Raw genomic sequence first — 26,850 nt, forward strand, 5'->3', positions numbered from 1 at the left:
TTAAATTAATTGTGATTACAGTCAAAGCATCAATTGTATAATAAAATCTTAATAAAACGAAAAATCCCAAAAGCAATAATTATTCGTGTGAAAAAATGCGATTTTAAATGAATATCTATAGTCTTTACCAGGCAAATGTAAGGGGGCTGTTTATTCTTAACATTTACCGACACTAATTCTAAGGTCTTTACAAGATGAATGTACGAGGCTGTTTATTCTTAACCTTCATTGACACTAATCTTAAGGTCTTTACAAGGTAATTGCAGGGGGCTGTTTATTCTTAACCTTTATTGACACTAATTATAAGGTCTTTACAAGGTAATTGCAGGGGGCTGTTTATTCTTAACCTTTATTGACACTAATCTTAAGGTCTTTATAAGGTAATTGCAGGGGGCTGTTTATTCTTAACCTTTATTGACACTAATCTTAAGGTCTTTATAAGGTAATTGCAGGGGGCTGTTTATTCTTAACCTTTATTGACACTAATATTAGAACATGTAAAGAGATATAGACCCATAATATTAGGTTAACTTGATTCGAATATATGGGTTGCGCAATCAGTAATAGTCATGCTGCCAAAACAGTCAAGCTACCATCCTTTTTTACTTACGTGGGAATAATAGTACCGCCGTTCTTGGTCCACTTGAACTCTGGTTCGGGTCTTCCAGTGACAATGGCCTTGAAGAGGGCGTTGGAGCCTTCGAAAAGTTCCTGGTCTCCCATGACCTTGAGGAACACTGGGGCCTCCTTCCTCTTCGTGGGGTCACTGCAAAAAGAAATAAAAGGAAAAAAGAATGAAGTTTAATATGCTAGTGTATTGTTAATGGGTTTTGGCTAAGGGGGTGAATAATGTAGATACTCCACCTAAAGAAACTTCTGGTGAAATAGTTTGCGCTAGTTAATACATTCATAAAGTTTTGATGAATATAAACGAAACGTCAAAATACACATAAATAAAAAGGAATGGAAATTTATTATTATATTCTATAGTCCATTTCTTTTAGCGAGTCATATTTGCACCGACTTGATTGGACAAGATAATTCTAACCAATCAGCGATCAGGAAACTTTTCCGAGCTAAAAGGGCACCGTTGCGAGTCTGTGCAAATATAACTCGCTAAAAGAAATAAACTATAGTGTGTTGTTAAAGGCTGTAGGCTACGGGAGTGAATACTGTTGACACTCCAGATAAAGTACAGAATCTAGAACAGTGATAACGTGTTCGCCTAGCATTCGCATAGCAGCAAATCGATCCCAGCCCAGGACCGTGAGTGTAAGCCGTTTACTGGGGAGGCCACTGCTGTGGTTGGGCACCACTGTGACGGGCTGGGCTTGCTCGGCTGACGTTCTGGTGAGCATCTATTCTGATGGAACTGGAACCGAAACCAGACACCTTTAACTCCTTAACCTTTAAATCAACATCTGGTGGAATAGGTGGAAAATAGAAACGAGGCGTTTATAAAGCTATAAATGTCTACCTCCGAGCCAAAAATAAGAGTGTGCTATTTGTTTAAAGAAACTCCTCGGAAATTGGGTTCAATTTCGAATGACTTTCATGGTATTTTGAACTACAAAATATTGCTTCTATCTTGAGAGTCGAGAGTTTGATCCCGATGTAAGGTACATACTTATTCCTATTTCAAGTGCAATTACGAGTTCTTTTCCAAGTATTCATATATAATGTTGAAGAAAATTGTTTGTAAATATATACCAATTGTAAGATACCCCATAATACTATCAAGAGTAATAAGTGAAAGACGAAAGTATAATTATGTAATCAATTGGAAATTTTGATAAGAATAATCTTAAATAAATTCGAAAAGGTGTTGCAAATACAAAATACTGTATTCGTGATGATTCTGTCATTTATATCTATAAGTATGAAAAAGGTGGTAGTAAAAGTTACAGCTGTTTTATTTAGCTGTTACATAAAAGTGAGAGTTTACTTTTGAGGGAATCTAATGATTAGAAATCTTTAAATATTGATTAATAAATTTCCATGCACACACACACACTCTCTCTCTCTCTCTCTCTCTCTCTCTCTCTCTCTCTCTCTCTCTATATATATATATATATATATATGTATATATATATATATATATATATATATATATATATATATATATATATATATATGTATGTTTGTACTGTATATATATACATATATGCATATATACATTCATGTATATTTATACTGTATTTGTACATATATATAAATATTTATTTGTATGTGTATGTATACTGTATTCATATATATTCATTATACTGTATAGACATATTACATACACACATACATATATATATATATATATATATATATATATATATATATATATACAGTATATATATTTATATATACTGTATGTATATATATATATATATATATATATATATATATATATATATACATGTATATATATATTTATATATATACAGTATATATTTATATATATTTATGCTATATATATGTATAAACACAAACACATACATATATATATATATATATATATATATATATACATATATATATATGTATATATATATATATATATATATATATATATATATATATATATATATATATATATATATATATATAATGTCACAGGTTTCGTGGCCAGCTCAGCACAAGCCAAGCCAGTGCATAGAACCTGGCTTAAATTAATATTGGAGCGACCAGAACCTTCTGACATTGAAATTCAAAAGGCTGACGTAGGAGGCTCCGGTTAATCCAATCCTCCCGATGCAATAATTTGATAATCTCTTCAATAAACAACAACAAACAATGAACATCAGAACAGATGTTTGACAGTGGCTTATAGTTTTCTTTGACGAACTCAGGAAGTTGAATCGCTGGAACTTTAGAAGCTCAAACTTTTCGTAAATTCTTTTCTGTTGGTTACGTTGATATGATTCTCGTTCAATAACTTATTTATATACATATATATATATATATATATATATATATATATATATATATATATATATATACATATATATATATATATATATATATATATATATATATATATATATATATATAATTCGGTACTTATTTGCTATTTTTCGTATTTCCTTTCCTCTCTGGGGTTTTTTTCCCTGTTGGGGCCTTTGGGCTTATGGCAATCTGCTTTTCCAATCAGATTTGTAGCTTGGTTGATAATAATAATAATAATAATAATAATAATAATAATAATAATAATAATAATAATAATAATGAAGAATTTTTTTTTCACTTCTAACCAATTATGATTTTTTAGTCTTTTTTTCACCTCCATATTGATCTTCTTTGTCGTGTTATTCCCAAATCTGATCTTTTGCCATTTACCCAACCCTCAACTAACGATATTTCTCAACTAAAGTTCCCACAATCTTTAGCTGACCCCATTTCTAACAAAAGTGAATTTCTAATTTAAAAACATATAATTCCATTTAAAAAAAAAGCTAAGGTAGATTATGACATTATGTTTACGTTTGAAATACAGTAAAATAACGTGTAATTTTACCATGTGAGAAAATAATTGTTTCCATATCTTACCAAATCAAGGCCTCTCAAATACGACTGAACAACATTCTAACTAGAAAAGGACTCTGAGAGTGCAGACCTCCGCCACGACAGCTTATTTCTCGAAACGAGCTTGCCTTCACCAGAATCAATTTAGACCATAGGCGTATTTGAAGTCTGTGAGACAAAAATGTACGAACTTGGAGTTAAGGTTAGGGTTAATTCGGCGGACATTTTGCTCGACCTTGACCTTTGACCTATGACTTTCAAAATTGAATCACTTCCACGTCCCAACATAACAATTAATCCCTGAAAGTTTCACTAATCTATGAGTAAAATTGTGGCCAGGAAGTTGTTCACAAACATACAAAAAGACAAACAGGAGCAAAAACGTAACCTCCTCCCAATTTCGTTTGCGGAGGTAATAACTGCGAATACTGGATGAATGCGGCAAGCTCATGAATCAACTCGAGGAAGGAAGAAAAGAAAGAAAAAGTAAAATATTGCTGGTAATTTGAATGTCAACGATTTCTTTTAAAATCAAGTCCACCAGGAAATGTGTTTTTATTATACAGAATCTTAACCAATACGCAAAATATTCTAAATCGAGACGTAATTATCTATCTTAAATAAAAAAGAACATGGTTAAATTGTTCAATACGTCTCTCTCTCTCTCTCTCTCTCTCTCTCTCTCTCTCTCTCTCTCTCTCTCTCTCTCTCTCTCTCTCTCTCCAAGTAGCTAGTCACTTCAAGTAAGTATTATGGAACAACAGTCTCAGTTGCAAACTCTCACTCTCTCTCTCTCTCTCTCTCTCTCTCTCTCTCTCTCTCTCTCTCTCTTTTCTGAGCCTAGCACCAGTCAAGACATTCAAGATCTACAGTACTTCTCTTTAGACTTTGGCTGCAGTAAGAAATGCTTAAATAAGAATGCATCATTCAGGGAAATCTAAAAAGTATGTCTTTTATTAATTGAGATTGGACGTTATCCTAATATCTATAAAACAGAGTGCAATTTAAAAATATGTGAATGATGTAAGTATTTTGAGTAATGTTCATTGGGATCATTATCAAACAGTAATGACATGAATATGTTAATGTCCGTGTTGTTTTCCACTAGAGTTTTAAGAAATAGATTACAATCTTATAAAACAAAAATATATTTTCACAGAGGATTAATAAAGGAAATTTGTATGAAACCTTAAAACGAAAAAGTTACAGAACACCAAGACTGTCAGGTGATTCGAGTTACAAAAAAAAAAAAGAAAAAAAAAAAAATTTCTTTTCACACTCGAAAAGGAATAGTCAAACCAGAGTCAATACAGATACTGTATTGTCTCTGAGTTGAACAATACCAGACTATTTTTCCCTGTCGAAGTCCTTGGGCATATAGTATCTTGCTTTTCAAACTAGGGTTGTAGTTTACATAATAATAATAATAATAATAATAATAATAATAATAATAATAATAATAATAATAATAATAATAATAATAACACGCGCATCATAAGAGCAATTTTCCTTTCCATGTCCCAGGTATTGTGACTAACCCAACAGGTGTTGGACAAGTGGTTGAATCCTGGTTTGATCTGGGAGTTCCTCAAACCTTAGAAGTTTGATACTAGAAAGGCGGGTAAAGTCAACTCCAAAAACTATTTTGGAAAAAGGGGAAACCTCAGGAATCGTCAGTCAAATTTCAGAAAATCATCGCTGAGATGGAACTTACTTCTCAACCCATTATATAAAAATCTTATAACTTATTGATGACAACAATGATACCAACATAACAACAACAATTTCAACAACAACAACAACAACAATAATAATAATATCAATAATAATAACTACAAAAGCACTCCAAGGATGCAGACCTCCACCACGGCAGCTTATTTCTCGAAATCAGATTGCCTTTCCACGAATCAATTTAGATCGTGACAACCATGTGCAAACTTGGGGTTTTAGGTTAGGGGTAATTCGGTTGACCTTTTGCTATACCTTGACCTTGAACTTTGACTCAAGACTTTCAAAATTGGATCACTTCCACGTCTCAACACAGCAATTAATCCATGAAAGTTTCACCAATCTTTAGTAAAATTGTGGCCAGGAAGTTGTTCACAAACAAATCGACAAATAGACAAACGGACAAACATACATACAGGGACAAAAACATAACCTCCACCCAACTTCGTTGGAGGAAGTAATCAACGTAGACTTTGTATGGGAGCTAAAAAGGTATAAATTAGCTGAGAAGTTAAGCAATGTCTAATATGACGCCAACAATGTTGACAAAAATGGAACACGAAGAGCTAATGTTAGATCTCCCTCACATGCAGCCGGAGCAAACAGTCTGACATACACTTAACAATCATCCTTCGCGTGTCCCAGGTATTGTGACTAACCCAACAGGTGTTGGACAAGTGGTTGAATCCTGGTTTGATCTGGGAGCTGCACAAACCTTAGAAGTCTGATACTAAGAAGGCGGGCATAGCCAGCTCCAATAGTTAATTTTAAAAGAACGGAAACCAATAGGATATTTAGTCAAATTTCCGACAAAATAATTCAACAACGACAACACCAACAACAACAACAACAGCAAAAACAACAACAACAATCTATGGCTCTTGGAGCACTTCACACAACCCACTGACTTTAAGACGTAGATTCAAATCTCACAAGACAAACAATTTCCATCTGACGGCACATCCATGATGGGAATTTCAATCGCATTAAGATTTTATATACAAATTAAAATATCTATCTGGAAAGTTAATTAAAGAGACCCCAATAATACACCATGTTACAAAACATTAAGATCAGGAACCTGGTAAGACATAAATATACAGACTCAGAAATGTAGGTGTCATAAAATAGTAAATTTCCTTCGCGTTTGAAGTTTGAAGTCTCTGTGGCAACAATGTCCAAACTTATGACTGATTACGTGAATTGGACATTTTGCTAGACAGTGACCTTGACCAATGACCTTGAACTTCAAAAATCTAGTAATTTCCAGCTTTTTACAAAAAAAATTTAATCCATGCAAGTTTCATTACGATTAAAATTGTGGACAGGACGCTGTTCACAAACAAATAAACACACACACAAACGCACAAAAAGGGGCTAAAACATAACCTCCTATCAACAAACTGGCGGAGGTAATTACACACGTGTCATAAGATAATAATTTTCTTTCGCGTGTCCCAGGTATTGTGACTAACCCAACAGGTGTTAGACAAGTGGTTGAATCCTGGTTTGATCTGGGAGCTGCACAAACCTTGGAAGTCTGATACTAGAAAGGCGGGCTTAGTCAGCTCCAATAGTTAATTTTGAAAGAGGAAAAAGCCTGTGAAAACTTCGGATTAATTTTGTGACATTTTTTCATTCATGCATAGCTCAAAAATTAACTTTATTTCTCAACTATAACAAGAAAGTCATAAACTACCACCACAATAGCAACATTAACATCAATTATGATAATTCCTTTAAAAATTGGAAATTATCTATCCATAAAAAACGACATTTATGAGGGAAATGTGAAATTACCTTGATAAATAGAATTATAATAAATGAACGTCTGGAGATATACATACACGAATGGCTGAAATTTATGAATCTAAATTGCCAATATTTAGAAACTACTAAACTTTGGTGAGAAGTATGGAAGCCAATGCAAGAAAAGTAAAGGTAATTTTGGAAATAAAAACCTGGGAATTTAATGGGATATATATATATATATATATATATATATATATATATATATATATATATATATATATATATATGTATACATATATATATATATATATATATATATATATATATATATATATATGTATTCATACATATATATATATATATATATATATATATATATATATATATATATATATATATATATATATATATATATATATATATATATATATATAAGAAAATATTTCTGAGATGAGAAACCAAAAGTTAGGAGAGACCACAGGAATTTGCCGAAATAATAGCATGAATGATTTATACATTGAGAAATCATCTTCTCGTGTCCCAGGTATTGTGACTAACTCAACAGGTGCTGGACAAGTGGTTGAATCCTGGTTTGATCTGGGAGCTGCACAAACCTTGGAAGTCTGATACTAAGAAGGCGGGCATAGTCAGCTCCAAAAGCTATTTTGGAAAAAGGCAAAAACTGTGAAATCTTGGAAATAAAGCTTGCACCATTTTGTCATTCATCCAAAGCTAAAATAGAATTTACTTCACAGCTAGAAAAATTATCATAAATAATAACGACTATAGCCACATAAAGATGAAATAGAACAATAACAACAACAAAAACAACAACAACTACAACAACAACAACAATAATTTATTACCAGAATTTACAAAAATTACTGTCATAATAATAGTGAAGTGAAATGGAGTCCGCTTTTATACATCTAAAATTCACATATTAATGAGTTTTAAATTACATACATACATACATATATATATATATATATATATATATATATATATATATATATATGTATATATGTATATATATGATATATATATATATATATATATATATATATATATATATATATATATATATGAGAGAGAGAGAGAGAGAGAGAGAGAGAGAGAGAGAGAGAGAGAGAGAGAGAGAGAGAGAGAGAGATAATATGTGAGTTTGCGTGGGTGCGTGTATGAGTGTATTCGATAAAAATATTAATGTAATAAATCTGATACACTTCTTTAAATATATGTTCGATAATTTTTTTACCTCTGTTTATTGTTTGATGGAACATTACACTATTTTGTATGTTTTCCTGCATAAACATCAGTGATATTTAATCTCTTTTTAGTCATAATTATGACATATATAGTGCAATGTTTAATATGACGATGAAATTAAATTTTCTCTAAACAAAAAAAATGAATGCAATTAAAACTAGAGGGGCACTAAGTATAGCGTAGACCTCCGCCAAGGCAGTTTATTTCTCGACGTTTTGATCGATCTTTAACCTTAACATGTATTAACTGGGATGGATTTTCATGCACTCAAATATGAACCAAGTTTGAAGTCTCTGTGACAACGATGTCCAAACTTATGGTTGATTACGTGAACTGGACATTTTGCTTGACCATGACCTTGACCTTTGACCATGACTTTACAAAATTTAATAATTTCCAGCTTTTTACTTAACAGCTATTACCTGCAGCATTCATTACTCTACAATTAAAATTGTAGACAGGAAGCTGTTCACAAACAAACAAACAGGGGCGAAAACATAACCTCCTTCCAACTTCAATGGCGGAGGTAATTATGTGTCATAAGACAGTAATTTTCCTTTCGTGTCCCAGGTATTGTGACTAACCCAACAGGTGTTGGACAAGTGGTTGAATCCTGGTTTGATCTGGGAGCTGCACAAACCTTGGAAGTCTGATACTAGAAAGGCGGGCATAGTCAGCTCCAACAATTAATTTTGGAAGAGTCTATGAGCGGGGAATTTTAACATCAAGCTCCGAATTGAGTTAGATGCTAATATCATTAACTTCTTTGTCATCATCATTATTAGCCACCATAACAATAATAACAGTCTCCAAAATAATAATAATAACAATAATGATTTTATTAGTAATGATGATCAAAACTGATGTAAATCGCGCAATTTTAATCGATCGTGAGCATCTATAAATAGAAAATATACCTTTTTTTATAGTAAATCATCTTTAATATAACTAAATCTAAAAAACAACATACATACATATACGTACACAACAAGCACAACTACACATAAATAAATTTCCCAGAAGCAAAGAGTTACTAGCATTAATTAAAAGCTGAAGTATTTAGTTGTCCCAAGTTTCGTGGCCAGTCTAACACACGCTAAACCAGTGCATAGAACCTGAATTTCATCTTGGAGTTCACTGAACCTTTCGATAATTGGAATCTAAGGCTAATACAGAATACTCCAGTGTATGATTAATATTATTACTACACTGTTAAAAAGCCGTAATTTTAATCGGAAATTCTCCGTAGAAATATACTGCATTTCAGTAAAATACAGGCGACCGTAATTTTATCATATTTTGTTATTATCCTTTACGGGTTGATGACTGTAATATCACTCTTTAACGTCAATATACCAGTTTTTTTAAAGGGTTAATGCCTGGCATAATCTATTCCAAGATTTCTAACCTTTTTTTTACGGCAAATTTTTAACAGTGTAGTTAAGCTGCAACCCTAATTGGAAAAGCAGGATGCTACGAGTCAAATGGATCAGGCAGGGAAAATAGCCCAGTGAGGAAAGGAAATAAAGAAATAAAATATATATGAGAAGTAATAGTAAAAAATATATCTTAAGATCAGTAACAACGTTAAAATGGGTTACAAAGACACGATATTAGAAGATATTTTCGAGTATTTGATGTTATCTAAATTTTCATATATTTTATGAAGTGCAGTTATGAAAAAAAAATATAGTCATCAATTTTGAGAACTATTTTTCATACAAAAAATAGTTCACAATATAAAGAAAAAATAAGGTAAGCTCAAATAATACAATATATATATATATATATATATATATATATATATATATATATATATATATATATATATATATATATATATATATATATAGACTAAATTCAATATATCTAAATCTAATGAAGAAACACTAAAAATCTAATATTTGAAAGGTGGACACAACAACTCCCAACACAACCTCAAAAACACAATATTTAGTTTTTTTTTTTTTTTTTGTAATTTGGAATATGCGCTACACTGAAAAAAAAAAACCCTATTTTTAATCGAAAATTCTCCGTAAAAATATACTGTTCTCATCCGTATTTCAGTAAAATACAGGCGACCGTAATTTTACCTTACTTTGTTATCATCTTTTACAGGTTGGTGAACATAATATCACTCTTTTACGTCAATATATCCGTTTTCTAAAACGGTAAATGACTGGCAGCATTTATTCCAGGATTTTTACCGTTTTTTAGATGGCAAATTTTTAACTGTGTACCATCCCTACGACATTTATCCGAAGTAAGAATCATGACTAGACGAGCCTTAAGAACAACAACAGTAATATTTACAATTAACATTACTAAATCATTAATCACTAATCACTAATTGATGTCACTTATCCGAAGTAAGAATCATGACTAGACGAGCCTTAAGAACAGCAACAGCAATATTTACAATTAACATTACTAAATTATTAATCATTAATCACTAATTGATGTCACTTATCCGAAGTAAGTCATGACTAGAAGAGCCTTAAGAACAACATCAGTAATAATTACAATTAACATTACTAAATTATTAATCACTAATCACTAATTGATGTCACTTATCCGAAGTAAGTCATGACTAGAAGAGCCTTAAGAACAACATCAGTAATAATTACAATTAACATTACTAAATTATTAATCATTAATCACTAATTGATGTCACTTATCCGAAGTAAGTCATGACTAGAAGAGCCTTAAGAACAACATCAGTAATAATTACAATTAACATTACTAAATTATTAATCACTAATTGAGGTTAAAATGTTGTCGCAGGTTTCGTGGCCAGTTCAACACATGCTAAACCAGTGCATAGAACCTGCTTTAATCTTGGAGCTCACAGAACCTTTTGAACCTTAAATTCAAAGGCTGACGTATAGCACTCCAATAAAATAGAAATCTAATTAAAGGTTTAAAGGTTTAAAGGTCGCTCATGAATGGCAGAGGCAAGGGACAGTGACCTTGCCTTATCAAGCAGGACAATGCCCTAGAGACTGACCATATATTATATGATTAGCGCCCAAGCCTCCTCTCCACCCAAGCTAGGACCGGGGAGGGCCAGGCAGTGGCTGCTGATGACTCAGCAGATAGACCGTTAGGCTCTCCCAAACCCCCCAACCTTAGCTCACAAGGATGGTAAGGTTGTAGACACTAATGGCACTAACGAGTCTGAGCGGGACTAGAACCCCCGTCTGGCAAACACCAGACAGAGACGTTACCAATCAAGCCACAACTATCTTACTATACTGTAGTCCATTTCTTTTAGCGAGGCAGATTTGCACCGACTCGCAACGGTGTCCTTTTAGCTCGGAAAAGTTTCCTGATCGCTGATTGGTTGGACAAGATAATTCTAAAAAATCAGCGATCAGGAAACTTTTCCGAGCTAACAGGGCACCGCTGCGAGTCGGTGCAAATATGCCTCGCTAAAAGAAATGAACTATAGTAATGGTTTATCAATAAAAAAGGGAAAATTGTATGAAACGCTGAGATGATAATTTATAGTCTATAGCAGGGGTTCTTAAGCTTCTGGTGCTTCCAGACCACCAATAGATTGCCCAATATGGTCCCATACACCACCTCCCTTCACTTGACTGTCGAAATAATTATCCCTAACCTTATTACTTGCCAGTATGTCTTCCGAATATGTCAATAACTACAATTTAACTATACTTTAAATATGGATAGCTGAGAATAGGATATGAAATAAAATCATAAGCATTGATAACCATATCATATTTGCTTACTGAAAGCAAAATAAAAAAAAAATGACAAATATTTACAATTATTCTACGATATAACTGTAATTAACTTGTTTCAGATTATAAATAAACTGTATTTAAAACAGGTCAGTTTTATTATACGAAAGAAGAAAGAAAACATTTATGAATTAATATGTTAAAGAAGTTAAATACCAGCCCAATACCCCCAAGCATTTGGTTCTCTTACCCCCAAGGGGTATGGATACCCCCAGGGGTATGGATACCCCCAAGGAGTATGGATACCCCCAGGGGTATGGATACCACCAAGGGGTATGGATACCCGCAGGGGTATGGATACACCCAAGAGGTATGGATACCCCAAAGGAGTATGGATACCCCCAGGGGTATGGATACCCCCAAATGGGTATGGATACAGCCAGGGTTATGGATACCCCCAAGGGGTATGGATATCCCCAGTTGAGAGCCCCAGGTTTATAATATACACTATATACAAAAGATATGATGTTGAATAAAGTTTGTGTTGATGAAAAAATAAAGTGAATAATAAGTCTTTTATACTTTATTCATCTGGAATCGATTTTAACGTTTCAGATACTGTCTCAAGAGACTATCTGAATGAGAACTAACCAAGGCAATAAATGATTGTTTCAGTTTCCTCTAAATTACATCGCAATAATGAAATTCGCTTGGAATTAAAACGCTGCAGAAAATTTTTATCTATCAAAAAGATTGTATTAGTCTTTTATCATTATAAGAATAAACACGAACATCTTTCTGACTTACATAGGTCTTTTTCGCAGAAGCTGTTTCACTATTTCAATATCTTACTTTTTGAGATATCCGGACTATCTAAACTAACATACATGTACTGTATATACAATTTGATAATCATACCTAACATCTATTTATTAGTTTTCTGTCAGAAATGTGCCCTATTTCAGTTTCCAACATTATGAATAAAACTGAAAAAAAAAAAAAAAATGTAAGAAATTTGAAATACGAAACATGTGATTAATTTCACACGATTTTATAGACAATCAAGTCCAGCATATATCCAAATACACACTGTTATAAAAAAAATGAGTTTTAATCCGAAATTCTCCGTAAAAATCTACTGCTCTCAGCCGTATTTCAGTAAATAAAGGCGACAGTAATTTTTACCCTACCTTTTTAATTATCTTTTACGGATTGGTGAACATAATATCATTCCTTTACGTCATAATATATCCGTTTTATTAAACGGTAAATGTCTAGCAACATGTGTCTAAGGATTTTTAACCTTTTTTAAAGAAAATATTTAACAGTTTAACATTAGGTAAACCTCAGAACAAAGTAAACAGCAATTAACAACCCAAGGGTAGTAATTTCGCGGACTGCCGGTCATGAATAGTAATGACAAACAAACACATATCCAACACAAGGAACAGCAGCAGTAATTAATACTAACATACTTCAAGGCGAAGCAAAGACATTATTATTATTATTATCATTATTATTATTATTATTATTATTACTTCCTAAGCTACAACCCTAGTTAGAACAACAAAATGCTATAAGCCCAGAGGCCCCAAAAGGTAAAATAGGCCAGTGAGGAAAGGAAATAAGGAAATAAATTACGTAAAAGAGTGACATTACGGTCACCAACCCGTAAAATATAATAACAAAGTAAGGTAAAAATTACGATCGCTGTATTTTACTGAAATACGGATGAGAACAGTATATTTTTACGAAGATTTTCCTATTAAAATTACAGATCTTTCTAACAGCGTAGTATTATGGACAACAGCTTTTATCATATTTTTGGTATATCTAAGGAAACAGCGGAATCTAATGTACTGTTATCAATTCCACATCGAACAAGATAAGATAAACAATTATTTCCTATTAGCAAAAAAAAAAAAAAAAAAAAAAAAAAAAAAAAAAAAAAAAACCTGAAAATTATTTAGTTTGTAAGTGATTTTGCAGAAGGAACCTGTTTTAGGTATTGGCCAAGAATGATATTTCCTAATATGCAAGAAAATTTCGTTGAAGATCAGCAAGCTATAATTCTCTACATTTAATAATGCTCGACATTCAGGCGAGATATTTTTCCATCCAGTTGGTAGTACTAGGCATGCAGTTAATTCTCATAGTCAGGCCTTCTCCATCATGAGGCTCAATACTTACACAGTACTCTAGAAGTTTTATTCCACCTGTGACCAAGTTGCGGAATGATCTTCCAAAGCGGGTAGTTGAATCAGTAGAACTTCAAAAGTTCAAAGTTCCAGCAAATGTTTATATGTTAAACAGGCTGACGTAAGTCTTTTTATAGTTATATATGAATTACCTGTTTTAATGTTGTTAATGTTTTTTTAGAATATATTTCTATTTTTCATTACTTCTTTTATTGTTTATCTATTTCCTTGTTTCCTTTCTTCACTGGGCTATTTTTCCCTGTTGGAGCCCTTGGGTTTATAGCATCTTGCTTTTCCAACTGGGGTTGTAGCTTGGCTAATAATAATAATAATAATAATAATAATAATAATAATAATAATAATAATAAATATTTTCCAAAGATGAAAAGACTGTGTGGTTTTAACCATCTATTCGAGCTGAACTTGGACGCTTCTCTTTGATCTCATGGGAGTTATGACATTTGTAACTTTTCCTAGGTCGTCCTTTCAATTCCCTGTCACAGAGGGGGTAGCGTTGGTTCAAAATTGCTCTGGGGAAGTTTCTCTTTGAGCTTCGTTATTTACTGCTCTTGTTTTGAGACCGGGAGTATATCCACAGACACATGATATTCTCAATATTTTCTTTTTACGCCTAAATAGCATGAATATGATATATGGATTTTATATCGAACAGCATTTAATGTGGATTATAAATGCCCATAGGTGACACGTCGAAAGACATATATAAAGAATATAATATGGGTATATAATCGTACATTCAACTGGATCTCTTTTATCTACACATTACAGCGTCAATGACCTTTGATGTCAGGATGCCAGAGAACTTCAAATTATTCATTTATTCATTATCTACACATTAGAAATTACCAACTCCAAGAGGTTATTGCCTAAAGGCAATTTATGTTCCGCACGTCAGTTAGGGAGTTTTTGATTCTGTCAAAACTTCAGCAGTAATGAAAGCCATTCAAAGACAAGGAATAGATGAATCTTATGTTAGAACACTTGAAGATATCTATAGAGGAAGTACAGGAATCCTAAAACTACACGAAGATAGTGGGAAAATTTCGATTGATTTATGAACATCCTTCATACCTCAAAGATATTAATCCTTCATAATCCTTCATCGGCATGAGCATGACAACTGACCACAATGAAACTTCAAAACAGAAAAACTCAAGTTGATTTTGGTACTCACACATCATCGGCTACTTCGAGACTGGCTTCGTGCTCAACCTCTCCCTCGCGGTTCTTGGCCACGACCTTGTAGTTGCCGGAGTCGCTGTAGGTGCAGTCCTTGATCAGGAGGGTCTGTCCGTCACCGTCCTTCCTGATGCGGATCCTGTCTCCGTCAGCCTCCAAGGGCTTGCCATTGAAGAACCAGGACAATTCGGGTTTGGGAACAGCGTCCACTTTAATGGACATTTTGACCTCGCGTCCTGGCAACTGAGGAAGGAAGAAGAAGACAAATTAATATAAAAGTTGAAACTTACAGTAAAAGTTTTTTTTTTATGTTGAACAAGGTCACATAAGTCTTTTTTATAGTTTATATATGAAATATCTGTTTTGATGTTAGTGTTTTTAAAATATTTCATTTCAATTGTTCATTTTTTTCTCATTTAATTTATTTCCTTATTTCCTTTCCTCACTGGGCTAATTTTCCCTGTTGGAGCCCTTGGGCTTATAGCATCTTGCTTTTCCAACTAGGGTTGTAGATTAGCCAATAATAATAATAATAATAATAATAATAATAATAATAATAATAATAATAATAATAATAATAATGAATGAATGAGAGACTGAAGAAATCGGCGAATTATATTGATAGATTATATCCTTCTGTTTTCAAGATATTCTATCAAGAATCTATCTTAAAATTCTTAATTCTTATGAAAACCATATACAATATATACAATTACTATCGAGATGTAATGCATACAATAATATATAAAAGAAAGAAATTATATTTAAAGGATAATATGAAATTTACTTGTGTTATTACCAATTTTCTGCTCATGCAAAATCTCAATATATATTGAAAATAGTCTATCCCCAAATTGAATGCTAGATAACTGATAATATCTCCGATAGTTATTATTTCAAACAATCTTTGACTTTGAGTAACAAAGAAGATTAATATTGAAACGGTAGATACTGCCTTCCCAGTCATGTAATTTTCTTATCTCCCGTGTATTAATATATCGTATATATGTGGTAAAATGTATTTCGGTAGGCCTATAGGGTAGTGCATCAAGGACCTTACACTAAGATTCAAGTTACACGAAAACTTCTTTCCCAACGTTCTCCCTAAATTAAGGGGTCGGTTGCCTGATGTACTCTCTCCAATGCCTTTAAAGGCACACTCTTCCATCAATCCTCTTCTCTTCATGCCACTCTTCATCTTATCTCTTCAACTAATTCTCTGCCTCCCTCTCGATCTTCTCCCCTAACAGGTTCCTCCAAAGTCTTCCTCAATCCCTCCAAACCATCCATTCTCAACACGTGCCCCCACCATCTCAGTCATGACACTCTTATCACCTCTGTAATTTTTAAACTACGCCTGTCATTTTTCTTATTTTGTCATTTTCATCAAGTTGCATGAAAACTCGAGGCCTCTATCTCATCAATCATGTTCCTCCTAAGCCCTCCTCTTCACGTGCCCACACCTTCTCAATCGTGACACTCTCATCCCCTCTTTACTCTTTACTACGCCTGCCATTTTTCTTATTTTATCAGTTTTATCAAGTCACATCTTCTCTTCGTATCATCAGGCCCATACCATCTCATTTGTGACACCCTCATCACCTCTATACTCTTTACTATGCCTGTCATTTTTCTTATTCGTCAGTTTCATCAAGTTACATCTCCTCTTCATATCATCGTGCACAAACCATCTCAGTCGTGACACTCTCATCACCTCTGTACTCTTTACTACGCCTGCCATTCTTCTTATTTCGTCATTTTCATCAAGGTACATCTTCTCTCCATATCATCGTGCACAAACCATCTCAGTCATGACACCCTCATCACCTCTGTACTCTTTACTACGCCTGCCATTCTTATTTCCTCAGTTTCACCAAGTTGCACGGAAACTCGAGACCTCCAAATCTTACCTTAGCCTGGTTCGGGAAAGTGCTGGTGAAGAAGGGAGCTTCGAAGCACTTCCTGATGGACACCTCACATTCGGTTTCGTCGGTGCCTTTGTCGTTCTGGATCACGCACTTGTACTTGCCGGCGTCGGAGCCCTTGCAAGGGCGGACTTCCAAGTAGGCCTATAAAGATATTATTGTTTAAAGCATTTTCTCTCCTTTTTTTTTAAGGAGGTTAACATGTGCCTTTCCGAGGTCTTTTTAAAGGCATAATTGTGTAGACAATACGGTTTTGTCTGAGGTATATAAAATAGTTCTTCCGTCAAAATTCAAAAGGAATTCTATCAGACTTTACAAATTCATATCGTTCCTAAATTTGAGACCTACGGAGTCCACACACAAAAGTGAAAAAGCAGTAAGCTACAATGGAGTTATTTACTTAATGCAGAGTCAATTAAATAACCTTTTTAATTAAAACGTTCAAGTAATAGGTTTCATTAAAAGGTAATTGTTTGTAGATATGAGCTTTTATGACTTACGAACATTATGAATTACCGCTAATGCAGTTGCTATGTAAATATATTCTTTTGTGTGTAGACATAGGTGATTTGGATATAAATTAGAATTTATTTGTGGTAAATGTACAAGGAAATTTATTGGTTAATATATGTTTAAAGCAATAAAATTTAAAACCAAAATTATAAAAATAAAGAAATAAAGTTTTGTTACTCTTATTACCAATAATTGTTTACAATAATGTAAAGGGTTATTTTAAATATGGTTTAGCCATAAAATAAAATAAAGTTTCTAAAAACTAAAAATAAAGATGAACCACTGTAGCTAAGTGTTCAGTAAGCAATTTCTTGTTAAATGAGCAAAACCAAAAGTAAAAAAATAAACTAAAAAAAGCAAATGAAACAACTAGGCTATTTGTTAACAGCAAACAAAATAAAAACCTATAATTTGTAAGGTAAATATTTCTCTAGAAACCAAACATGATAACTACAAAACTATAAAATCATTAAAGAATTGGACTAGGCCTATTAATTTCTACGAATATCTAAGAATTGGTAAGGATGTGTATAAAGGTTTAAAGGCCGCTCATGAATAGCAGAGGCAAGGGGAAGTGACACTGCCCTATCAAGCAGGGCAATGCCCTAGAGACTGACCATATATACATATGATCAGCGCCCAAGACCCCTCTCCACCCTAGCTAGGAACAAGGAGGGCCAGGCAATGAGTGCCGATGACTCAGCAGATAGACCTATAGGCTCCCCCATCCTAAGTTCACAAGGGTGGTGAGGTTGCAGCTACTAAAGGAACTAATAAGTTTGAGCGGGACTCGAACCCCAGTCTGGCGGTTACCAGTCAGGGGCGTTACCACATCGACCACCTCATGTATGCATATTTATACATATGGATATAAACATATTTACTATAAACAAATACATATTCTAACCCATTCGCTTCTATGTGAAGGGTTCATGACTTTTTGTTCGCTATTGGAAAAATAATATCAACATTAAAATCAAATACCAATTTCATAACTCATTGGTACTTGACATATATAAACTCGGAACAAATCGAATATAATCGGACTATTAATGTTCCACTTAAGTAAAATGACTCATCAGAAAACAGGATAATTTCCTATTGCAAAACAGTACTTATTTTCCAAAAAGGGTTGAATTACCTCATTCTGAAAATAAAAAAAAATAATATTGAACATAATTAAGGTCTTTTACCGGATGGAAAAAATGCTAAAGATCTTAATAATAGAATTTAATTCACATCTTGATTGCTTAATTAACTATTCAATTTATTTGAACATAATTGGTGTCTCACTAGGAAAAAAAAAATGTTAGACATCTTAATAACAAAATTTCATTCACATTTTAATTGCTTAATTGACTTTTCAATTCATTATTGTACATAAGGCCTTTGACCGAAAGGGAAAATATGCTATTGATCTTGATAATAGAAATTCATTGACATCATATTGATTAATGAAATAGCTAATCTATTACAATTTATTTTTTTCTAGTGAGGAAATGACTTTCTTATTACCTTATCTTGACTAATCTTGTGGTTATCAATGATATATAATTTTAGGTTTTAACCCCACCAAATAGAAATATCTTTTCCAGCTGCTTATTCATTATCTTATTTCAGGAAAATTTGCATATGTGCATTTCACAATAATAATAATAATAATAATAATAATAATAATAATAATAATAATAATTATACCCACCTCTTCTCTGGAAATACCATAATTTTGTTTGCTAGCTTCCTAAACATAATTCATTAATTATATAACTAATTAATTAATTGTTGAACCTTTTTTATAAGCCTCCATAGAAAGTTATCTTAACATTTAAACAAAACCATGGAAATTTTGATCTAATTTATTTTGCATTAATTGATTTGATTTAACGACCTGTTTGTTCTACAAGGATTCTTTGGTATAAAGGGATAACCTTTAATCCCACAATTCAAGTAAATCCTCTTTTTTCGTCTTCATAAGTCCCAACTTTCTCCATCTATTTCTATCCCTTGCATCATCTTCCCACTGTCCTATACCGTACGTGTTTCACGCATACTCGTATATTGTATTGTAACGGTAATTTTCTTTTCATTGTTTATCTCGCTCTAAACCTCTCTGTTAACAGCCCCTGTTTAAGCCTGTCTATTCTTGAATTAATCTGTTTGAGTTTTGTGACCTACTGAAACTGCTGTTTTAAAAGCTTGCTGTCTGTTGAAATACAGTTAGTTGCATTCGTCTGGTCTCTCAGTTACTACCAATAACTGGCGATTCACATAGGAGTTCATTTTAGTACCCAAAAACTGTTAACAAAACCGGTTTAATCCTGACTATGCCTTAATTGATCTGTTTGAATTTTTGTGACCTTCTTTACTGAAACTGTTGTTATAAAAGCTCGCTGTCTGTTGGAATAAAGTTAGTTACATCCGTTTGGTCTCTCAGTACTACCGTTAACTGGCGATGCACATAGGAGTTCATTTTAGTACCTAAAACTGTTAACAAAACCGGTTTAAGCCTGACTATGCTTGAATTGATCTGTTTGAATTTTTGTGACCTCTCACTGAAACTGTTGTTATAAAAGCTCGCTGTCTGTTGAAATAAAGTTAGTCGCATTCGCCTGGTCTTTCAGTTACTACCAATAACTGGCGATACACACAGGAGTTTGTTTTAGTATCCGAAACTGTTAACAGAACCGGTTTAAGCCTGTCTATTCTTGAATTGGTTTGTTTGAATATTTGTGACCTTTTCACTGAAATTGTTGTTATAAAAGCACGCTGTCTGTTGTAATAAAGTTAGTCGCGTTTGCCCCGTCTTTCAGTTACTACCTAACTGGCGATACGCACAGTCCCAACCCACTAATATCCCTCCTCACCACATCCACAGCAATGAATGTAAACATTGAATTTCAATCAGTCACAAACATCCTCCTCAAAGCTTCTCTTACCCTGTCTCCATCATATGTGAAGAAGACTCTGTCATCAAGCTTGATTTCTTCTCCATCCTTGTACCACTTCATGTTGGGCACAGGGCCGCCTCTTATGCCCACTGGCAGGCGAATGTTCTTGCCTTCGTCGTAGGTCATATCCCTCAGGCCTTCGGAGAACTTGGCAGGACCGTCGGGGTATCCCTCTCCCCTCTGGAATCCTGAGGGAAAGAAAACGTTTGAGGTCAAACCTGATAAAGACAAAAGGTTCATTTCGATGTGACTGAATATCTCGAATGTTGTGAACTGAAAAAAGTCAATGAAAATTAAATCAATATTTTAAATAATGTTTCGTCAGTTTAGAATTAAGTGTAATTCCATCGTCCAACCCATGAAGCCCTGATGAAGAGTCACGTAAATAAGTGACTTGAAACGTGTAGACATCAAATGATAAATGGAGAAACTTAAATGTAGTTTTCCTGTTATGCTAAGATACTAGATAGCTGAAAACGTTTTTATTACTTGTTAAAGTTCTATTCAATAAAACAGAAGAAAATTAGTCAGGACATTTCTTATTCTTCGCAATTATAAGATTTAATTCTACAATTGTATAAAAAAAAGCTCAAATGAATAAAATTCTTCATAAAAGTTTCATTTTCACCAAAATTATTTTCATTATTATCCATTTTTCTTTTTTAATATTGGGAAAATAAACTTTGATATTTTTAACTTTACCTACCATGAACGTTTAAACATAAATAAGAAAAAAAATTAAGTACTATACAATGATTCCTTACCCAACACTGAAAGCTTTGCAGAAGACGACACATCGCCCTCAGGATTCTTGGCTATGCAGGTGATTTCGCCAACGTCACCCTCAGTGGCCTTGTCAATCTGCAGGATCACAGTGCCATCGGGCTCAACTATCTGCTTGTAATGGGTGCCATCAATCTGGATGGGTTTGCCATCTTTCAACCTGTGCGAAAGCAAACACACATAAAAGTTTATTTCATTACAGAGGAAACAAATATATGGATAAAAACACAATGATAAAGTGTTTACAGATACTGTATTAAGTGGTGGGTGTTAGGGATGAAATTGGTTTTAGGGCCGCTCATGAATAGCAGAGGCAATGTACAGTAACATTTGCCCTATCAAGCAGGACAATGTCCTAGAGACTGACCATATATACATATGATAAGCACCCAAGCTCCCTCTCCAACCAAGCTAGGACCAAGGATGGACAGGCAATGGCTGCTGATGACTTAGCAGGTATACCTATAGGCTCCCCAAAACCTTCCTTTCTTTGCTCACAAGGATGGTGAGGTTGCAGCGACCAAGGGAACTATTGAGTTTAAGCGGGACAGTCAGGGACGTTACCATATCGGCCACCACAACCAATTTATTAGGAAAGATTTTTGAACATGTTTCTATGACAAAGGCTTTTTAATTATGAATGAAGGATTAACCATTAAGGATAAAACGTGTTGTGAACATATTGGGAACATCGTGGAAAACTTGAGTCATGAACTTAGTGGAACCACTATAAATAAAACTAATCTAGAACTCAGGGGGATCACTTTGAATAAAATGAGTAGTGAGCCTACTTTGCCCACTACAGATAAAAAAAAATCATAAGACCAATGGAACTGTTTTGTATAAAATGAATTATGATTACAGTGGGAACACTATGGATTAAACGAGTTATAAGCATGACGGAGAAAACAAGTTGTGAATCCAATGAGAACATAACAAAAAAAAAAAAAAAGGTCAATCTTTTGTAAATTCCATCTCTTCTTTCTCCAATCTTTCCCTATTTAATATAGTTCCTTCCTCGTAGCATTCTGGAAACTGTTGTGTGTCAGTGAGAAAGAGATGCATTTATTGTTATTTAACTTAAGAAAACTCAATTAGTTGTGACTCTACCAGATATAGTTTGCCTTTTCTGTCTGTCATGAGGGACTTATCAGAATTTAATACAGATAGTTTTTGTCTCATTATACAAGATAGCAAAGCTGGCCTGGAACCTCGAGAGCATAAGAAAGAGGGTCAGGTTAGGTTAGGTTAGGTTAGGTTGCCCCATTGTTAAATCTCTTTCACTGACTCCACAAAACCTTTAGAAACTTTCTATCATCATCAAAGAACTAGTCGGAGTCTAATATAGATACAGTTTTTGTCTAATTATACCATATAGCATAGCTGGACTGGACCCTCGAGAGCATAAGAAAGAGGGTCAGGTTAGGTTAGGTTAGATTGTTAAATCTCTTTCATTAACTCCACGAAAACTTTGGAAGCTTTCTTTCATCATGAAAGAACTCGACAGAATCTAATATAGATATAGTTTTTGTCTCATTATACCAAATAGCATGGCTGGCCTGGACCCTCGAAAGCATAAGAAAGAGGGTTAGGTTAGGTTAAGTTAGGTTACCCCATTGTTAAATCTCTTTCATTGACTCCAAGAAAACTTTGGAAGATTTCTACCATCATCAAAGAACTTAAGCGAATCTAATATAGATACAGTTTTTCTCTCATTATATCAAATAGCATGGCTGGACTGGACCCTTGAGAGCATAAGAAAGAGGGTCAGGTTAGGTTAGGTTAGGTTAGATTGTTAAATCTTTTTCATTAACTCCACGAAAACTTTGGAAGCTTTCTATCATCATGAAAGAACTTAAGAGAATCTAATATAGATACAGTTTTTGTCTCATCATACCAAATAGCATGGCTGGCCTGGGTCTTTGACAGCATAAAAAAGAGGGTTAGGTTAGGTTAGATTACCCCATTGTTAATTATCTTTCATTGACTCCACGAAAAATTTGGAAGCTAACTATCATCACTAAAAACTATGCAAATGAAAGAAGGGTATATTATCCTTCTAGATTTCCATTTCATTTAAAAGAATTATCAAATCGAGACAACTCACCACTGAACTTCGGGAACTGGGTACCCACCCAGCTGGACTTCGAGCCTGACTGGGTATCCCAAGATGACCTTGCTTGCCTTCAGGCTCTGGATGAACTCGGGCTTTGAAGGAGGAGCTGGAAAATAGATAGGAAGTCATGAGAAAAAAAATAAAAAACATAAAAGACAGGATGAGAGGAAAAGAGCAAATCCTTGTCAATGAAGAGGTGTTGCACTTGTAATCCTTCCTGTATGTGTAAAGTACTACAATATAATTCTAATTGCCATCTTTACGTCTTTAAAATAAACAAATTTGGATTCTGATAGTTTGTTCAGGAAAGTGTTGTCTTTATTAATTCAACGATTAAGATATGACCACAATTGATCTTATCAGATAAATTACTCATAAACAACATATTCCTAACAACAATTACAATTTAACTCACAAACAATAAACATTGTTTACAAAAGGCGTCTGAGATAATTTCAGGGAAACTTGCTGTTCCTAGTTCAAATGAGTTAATTCCTCTTCTAAGTTCCTAATGTTGAAGTACCGATATGTACGTAATTGTATGTTTATGTTGATAGGGTTATATGTGAACAACTACATATACATATTAATCATGAAAGGCTGAGGATAATCGACCACAATGTACTTACGAACAACATTAAGGCTGCACTCTGCCTCGCAATGTCCCTCATCGTTGACAGCATAAACGGTATACCGTCCCACGTCCTCTGTGGAAACGTGTCGGAACTCAAGGTAGTAGAGACCTGCTGCGGTCACACCCATGTCGATGATGTCTGTAGGATACACCTGGCGTCCTTCCTTCATCCTGAAAGGATATGTTGCATTTTTTTTAGTCTTGGGACAATCTTCAGTTAAAGAAATTAGATTATAATATTTCCTTTTCTCGCTGGGCTTTTTTTCCCTGTTGGAGCCCCTGGGCATAGCATCGTGCTTTTCCAACTAGGGTTGTAGCTTAGCTAATAATAATAATAATAATAATAATAATAATAATAATAATAATAATAATAATAATAATATTGAGGATTATGGACCCATAGTTATGTCAGTTTTAATATGTGAAAAAAAGATAATAAGGAAACATTTCCTACTCACCATTTAATCTCTGGCTTGGGGAATCCAGTGATCTTGGCATGGAATATACCCTGCTTCTTTTCCATGATCTCCAAGTCGGTGGGTTTCTTCGCCACCTTAGGCTTCCTGCGCTCGGCTGCAAAAGGACAGAAGTGAAATTCGTGTGAATAAAAATGGACGAAAACAATTTAGATTTGGAGCAGTCAATACTAGATATATTTTGTAGATTTGAGAACAAAGCCCTCAGAAGGATATTGGGAGTTGAATGGCAGGACAGAATTAGAAATGAAACTATAAGAGAGATTACTCGAGTGCCATATGTGGATGAGATATGATGAGGGGTAGATGAAGATGGTTTAGGCGTGTTCTTCGCACTCCCCAAGAAAGATTAGTTCACCGAACGTTCAGTTAGGCTCCACAAGGCACTAGAAGAGTTGGAAGACCCAGGCATATGGCTGAGAACTATGAAGCGTTAAGTAGATGATGAATGGAAAAGTATTGATTTAAAAGCTCAAGATAGAGACGCCTGGCGAAATCTAACCGAGGCCCTTTACGTCAAAAGGCGTGGGAGGAGATGATAATGATGATGATGATGAATACAAAACAAAATCTAAATTCACAAAAACACCAAACAGAAAATGCATAATACGATTATAAACGTAATCAACCATTAAAAATAAATCTTGAAAAGTTAATAGCATTGGGGATAATACTAAATACATTTTTAAAAATAGAATTTGATGCTTCAGATGAAAAATACAAGAGAACCTTTCAGATATGAGAGATAATTTAATAAGCCATGGGAACGTAACTCACATTTAAGACTTTTCTATAAGCTAGAAGTTGAATTTTACCTAATGATAAGACAATGAACAATCGTCAACAAAGTATCACTAAAATAACATTTATCTAAGCTCTCTCTCTCTCTCTCTCTCTCTCTCTCTCTCTCTCTCTCTCTCTCTCTCTCTCTCTCTCTTGAATGATTAAATAAAGTAACTGATATTTCCTGGTTTTTTTTTTTTTTTTTTTTTTTTTAATCCTGTCCTCATCACCATCAAGTCCTTCTATACAGGTAAATACCTCCTTCCTTTACTGCACTCACGCCTTTCTAATTCCCAATGACTTATTATCATTTTTTTCTGTAACCTTGATTAAAGGTTTAAAGACCGCTCATGAATGGCAGAGGCAAGGAAAAGAAACATTGCCATATCAAGCGGGACAATGCCTTAGAGACTGACCGTATGTACATGTGATCTGCGTCGAAGCCCCCTTTCCACCCGAGCTAAGAACGAGAAGGGCCAGGTAATGGCTACTGATGACTCAGCAGATAGACCTATAGGCTCCTCCAAAACTCCCATCCTTAGCTCACAAGGATGGTGAGGTTGCAGCGACTAAAAAAATTAACGGGATTAAGCGGAACTGGTACCCGAATCTGTTGTGCACCAGTTAGGGAAGTTACCACATCGGCCATCACAAAAGGCCCAGATCAAGCAGGACAATGCCCTCGAGACTGACCATATGTACATATGATCAGCAACCAAGCCCATCTCCACCCATGCTAGGACCAAGGAGGGGCAGGCAATGGCTGCTGATGACACAGCAGATAAACCTATAGGCTCCCCCTAAACACCCTATCCTTAGCTCAAAAGGATGATGAGGTTGCCGCGACTTAAGAAACTAACGGGTTTGAGCTGGACTCGAACCCCAATCTGGCGTTCACCAGTCATGAACGTTACCACATCGGCCACCACGAAATACTTCGATACTTACGCCTAATGATGAGAGCTGTCTCGACGCTGGTGGAGTTGAGTTCGTTGCTGAACTTGAGTCTGTATTGGCCTGATTCGATGGAGGAGGCGTCGACAAGGGTGAGCGAGATGGTGGCCTCGCAATACGACGTCTTCTTCATCGAGATCTTGATCTTCTCGCTGGCCTCGAGGATGTCTCCGTCCTTGCTCCTGGTTCGGAGAGAGAGGGAGATGAGTCATCGGTGGGGAAATCAGGGATTATAATGTACTATATGATATAATGAGGGACATGCAGAATAAGAGACGACCTTGAAATATTGAGGGGAAATAAGGAATCAGAGACAACCATGAAAAGACGAAGGGAAATAAGGAATTAGAGGCA

The 26,850-nt window shown here is 34.3% G+C and overlaps 1 protein-coding gene across 1 annotated transcript in view; it reads right to left on the reverse strand.

Annotated features, from left to right (window-relative positions):
- The window catches only part of LOC137650476 (titin-like), a 963,282-nt gene that overhangs the window by 88,596 nt on the left and 847,836 nt on the right, over nucleotides 1-26,850 (reverse strand). The window contains 9 exon segments of the mRNA XM_068383702.1: nucleotides 611-766; nucleotides 15,360-15,607; nucleotides 17,275-17,433; nucleotides 20,739-20,938; nucleotides 21,515-21,693; nucleotides 23,641-23,755; nucleotides 24,279-24,454; nucleotides 24,742-24,856; nucleotides 26,491-26,678. Of these exon segments, the coding sequence (XP_068239803.1) occupies nucleotides 611-766; nucleotides 15,360-15,607; nucleotides 17,275-17,433; nucleotides 20,739-20,938; nucleotides 21,515-21,693; nucleotides 23,641-23,755; nucleotides 24,279-24,454; nucleotides 24,742-24,856; nucleotides 26,491-26,678 (1,536 nt within the window).

This window comes from Palaemon carinicauda, chromosome 12 (assembly GCF_036898095.1).
Source record: "Palaemon carinicauda isolate YSFRI2023 chromosome 12, ASM3689809v2, whole genome shotgun sequence".
NCBI classification, from domain to species: Eukaryota; Metazoa; Arthropoda; class Malacostraca; order Decapoda; family Palaemonidae; genus Palaemon; species Palaemon carinicauda.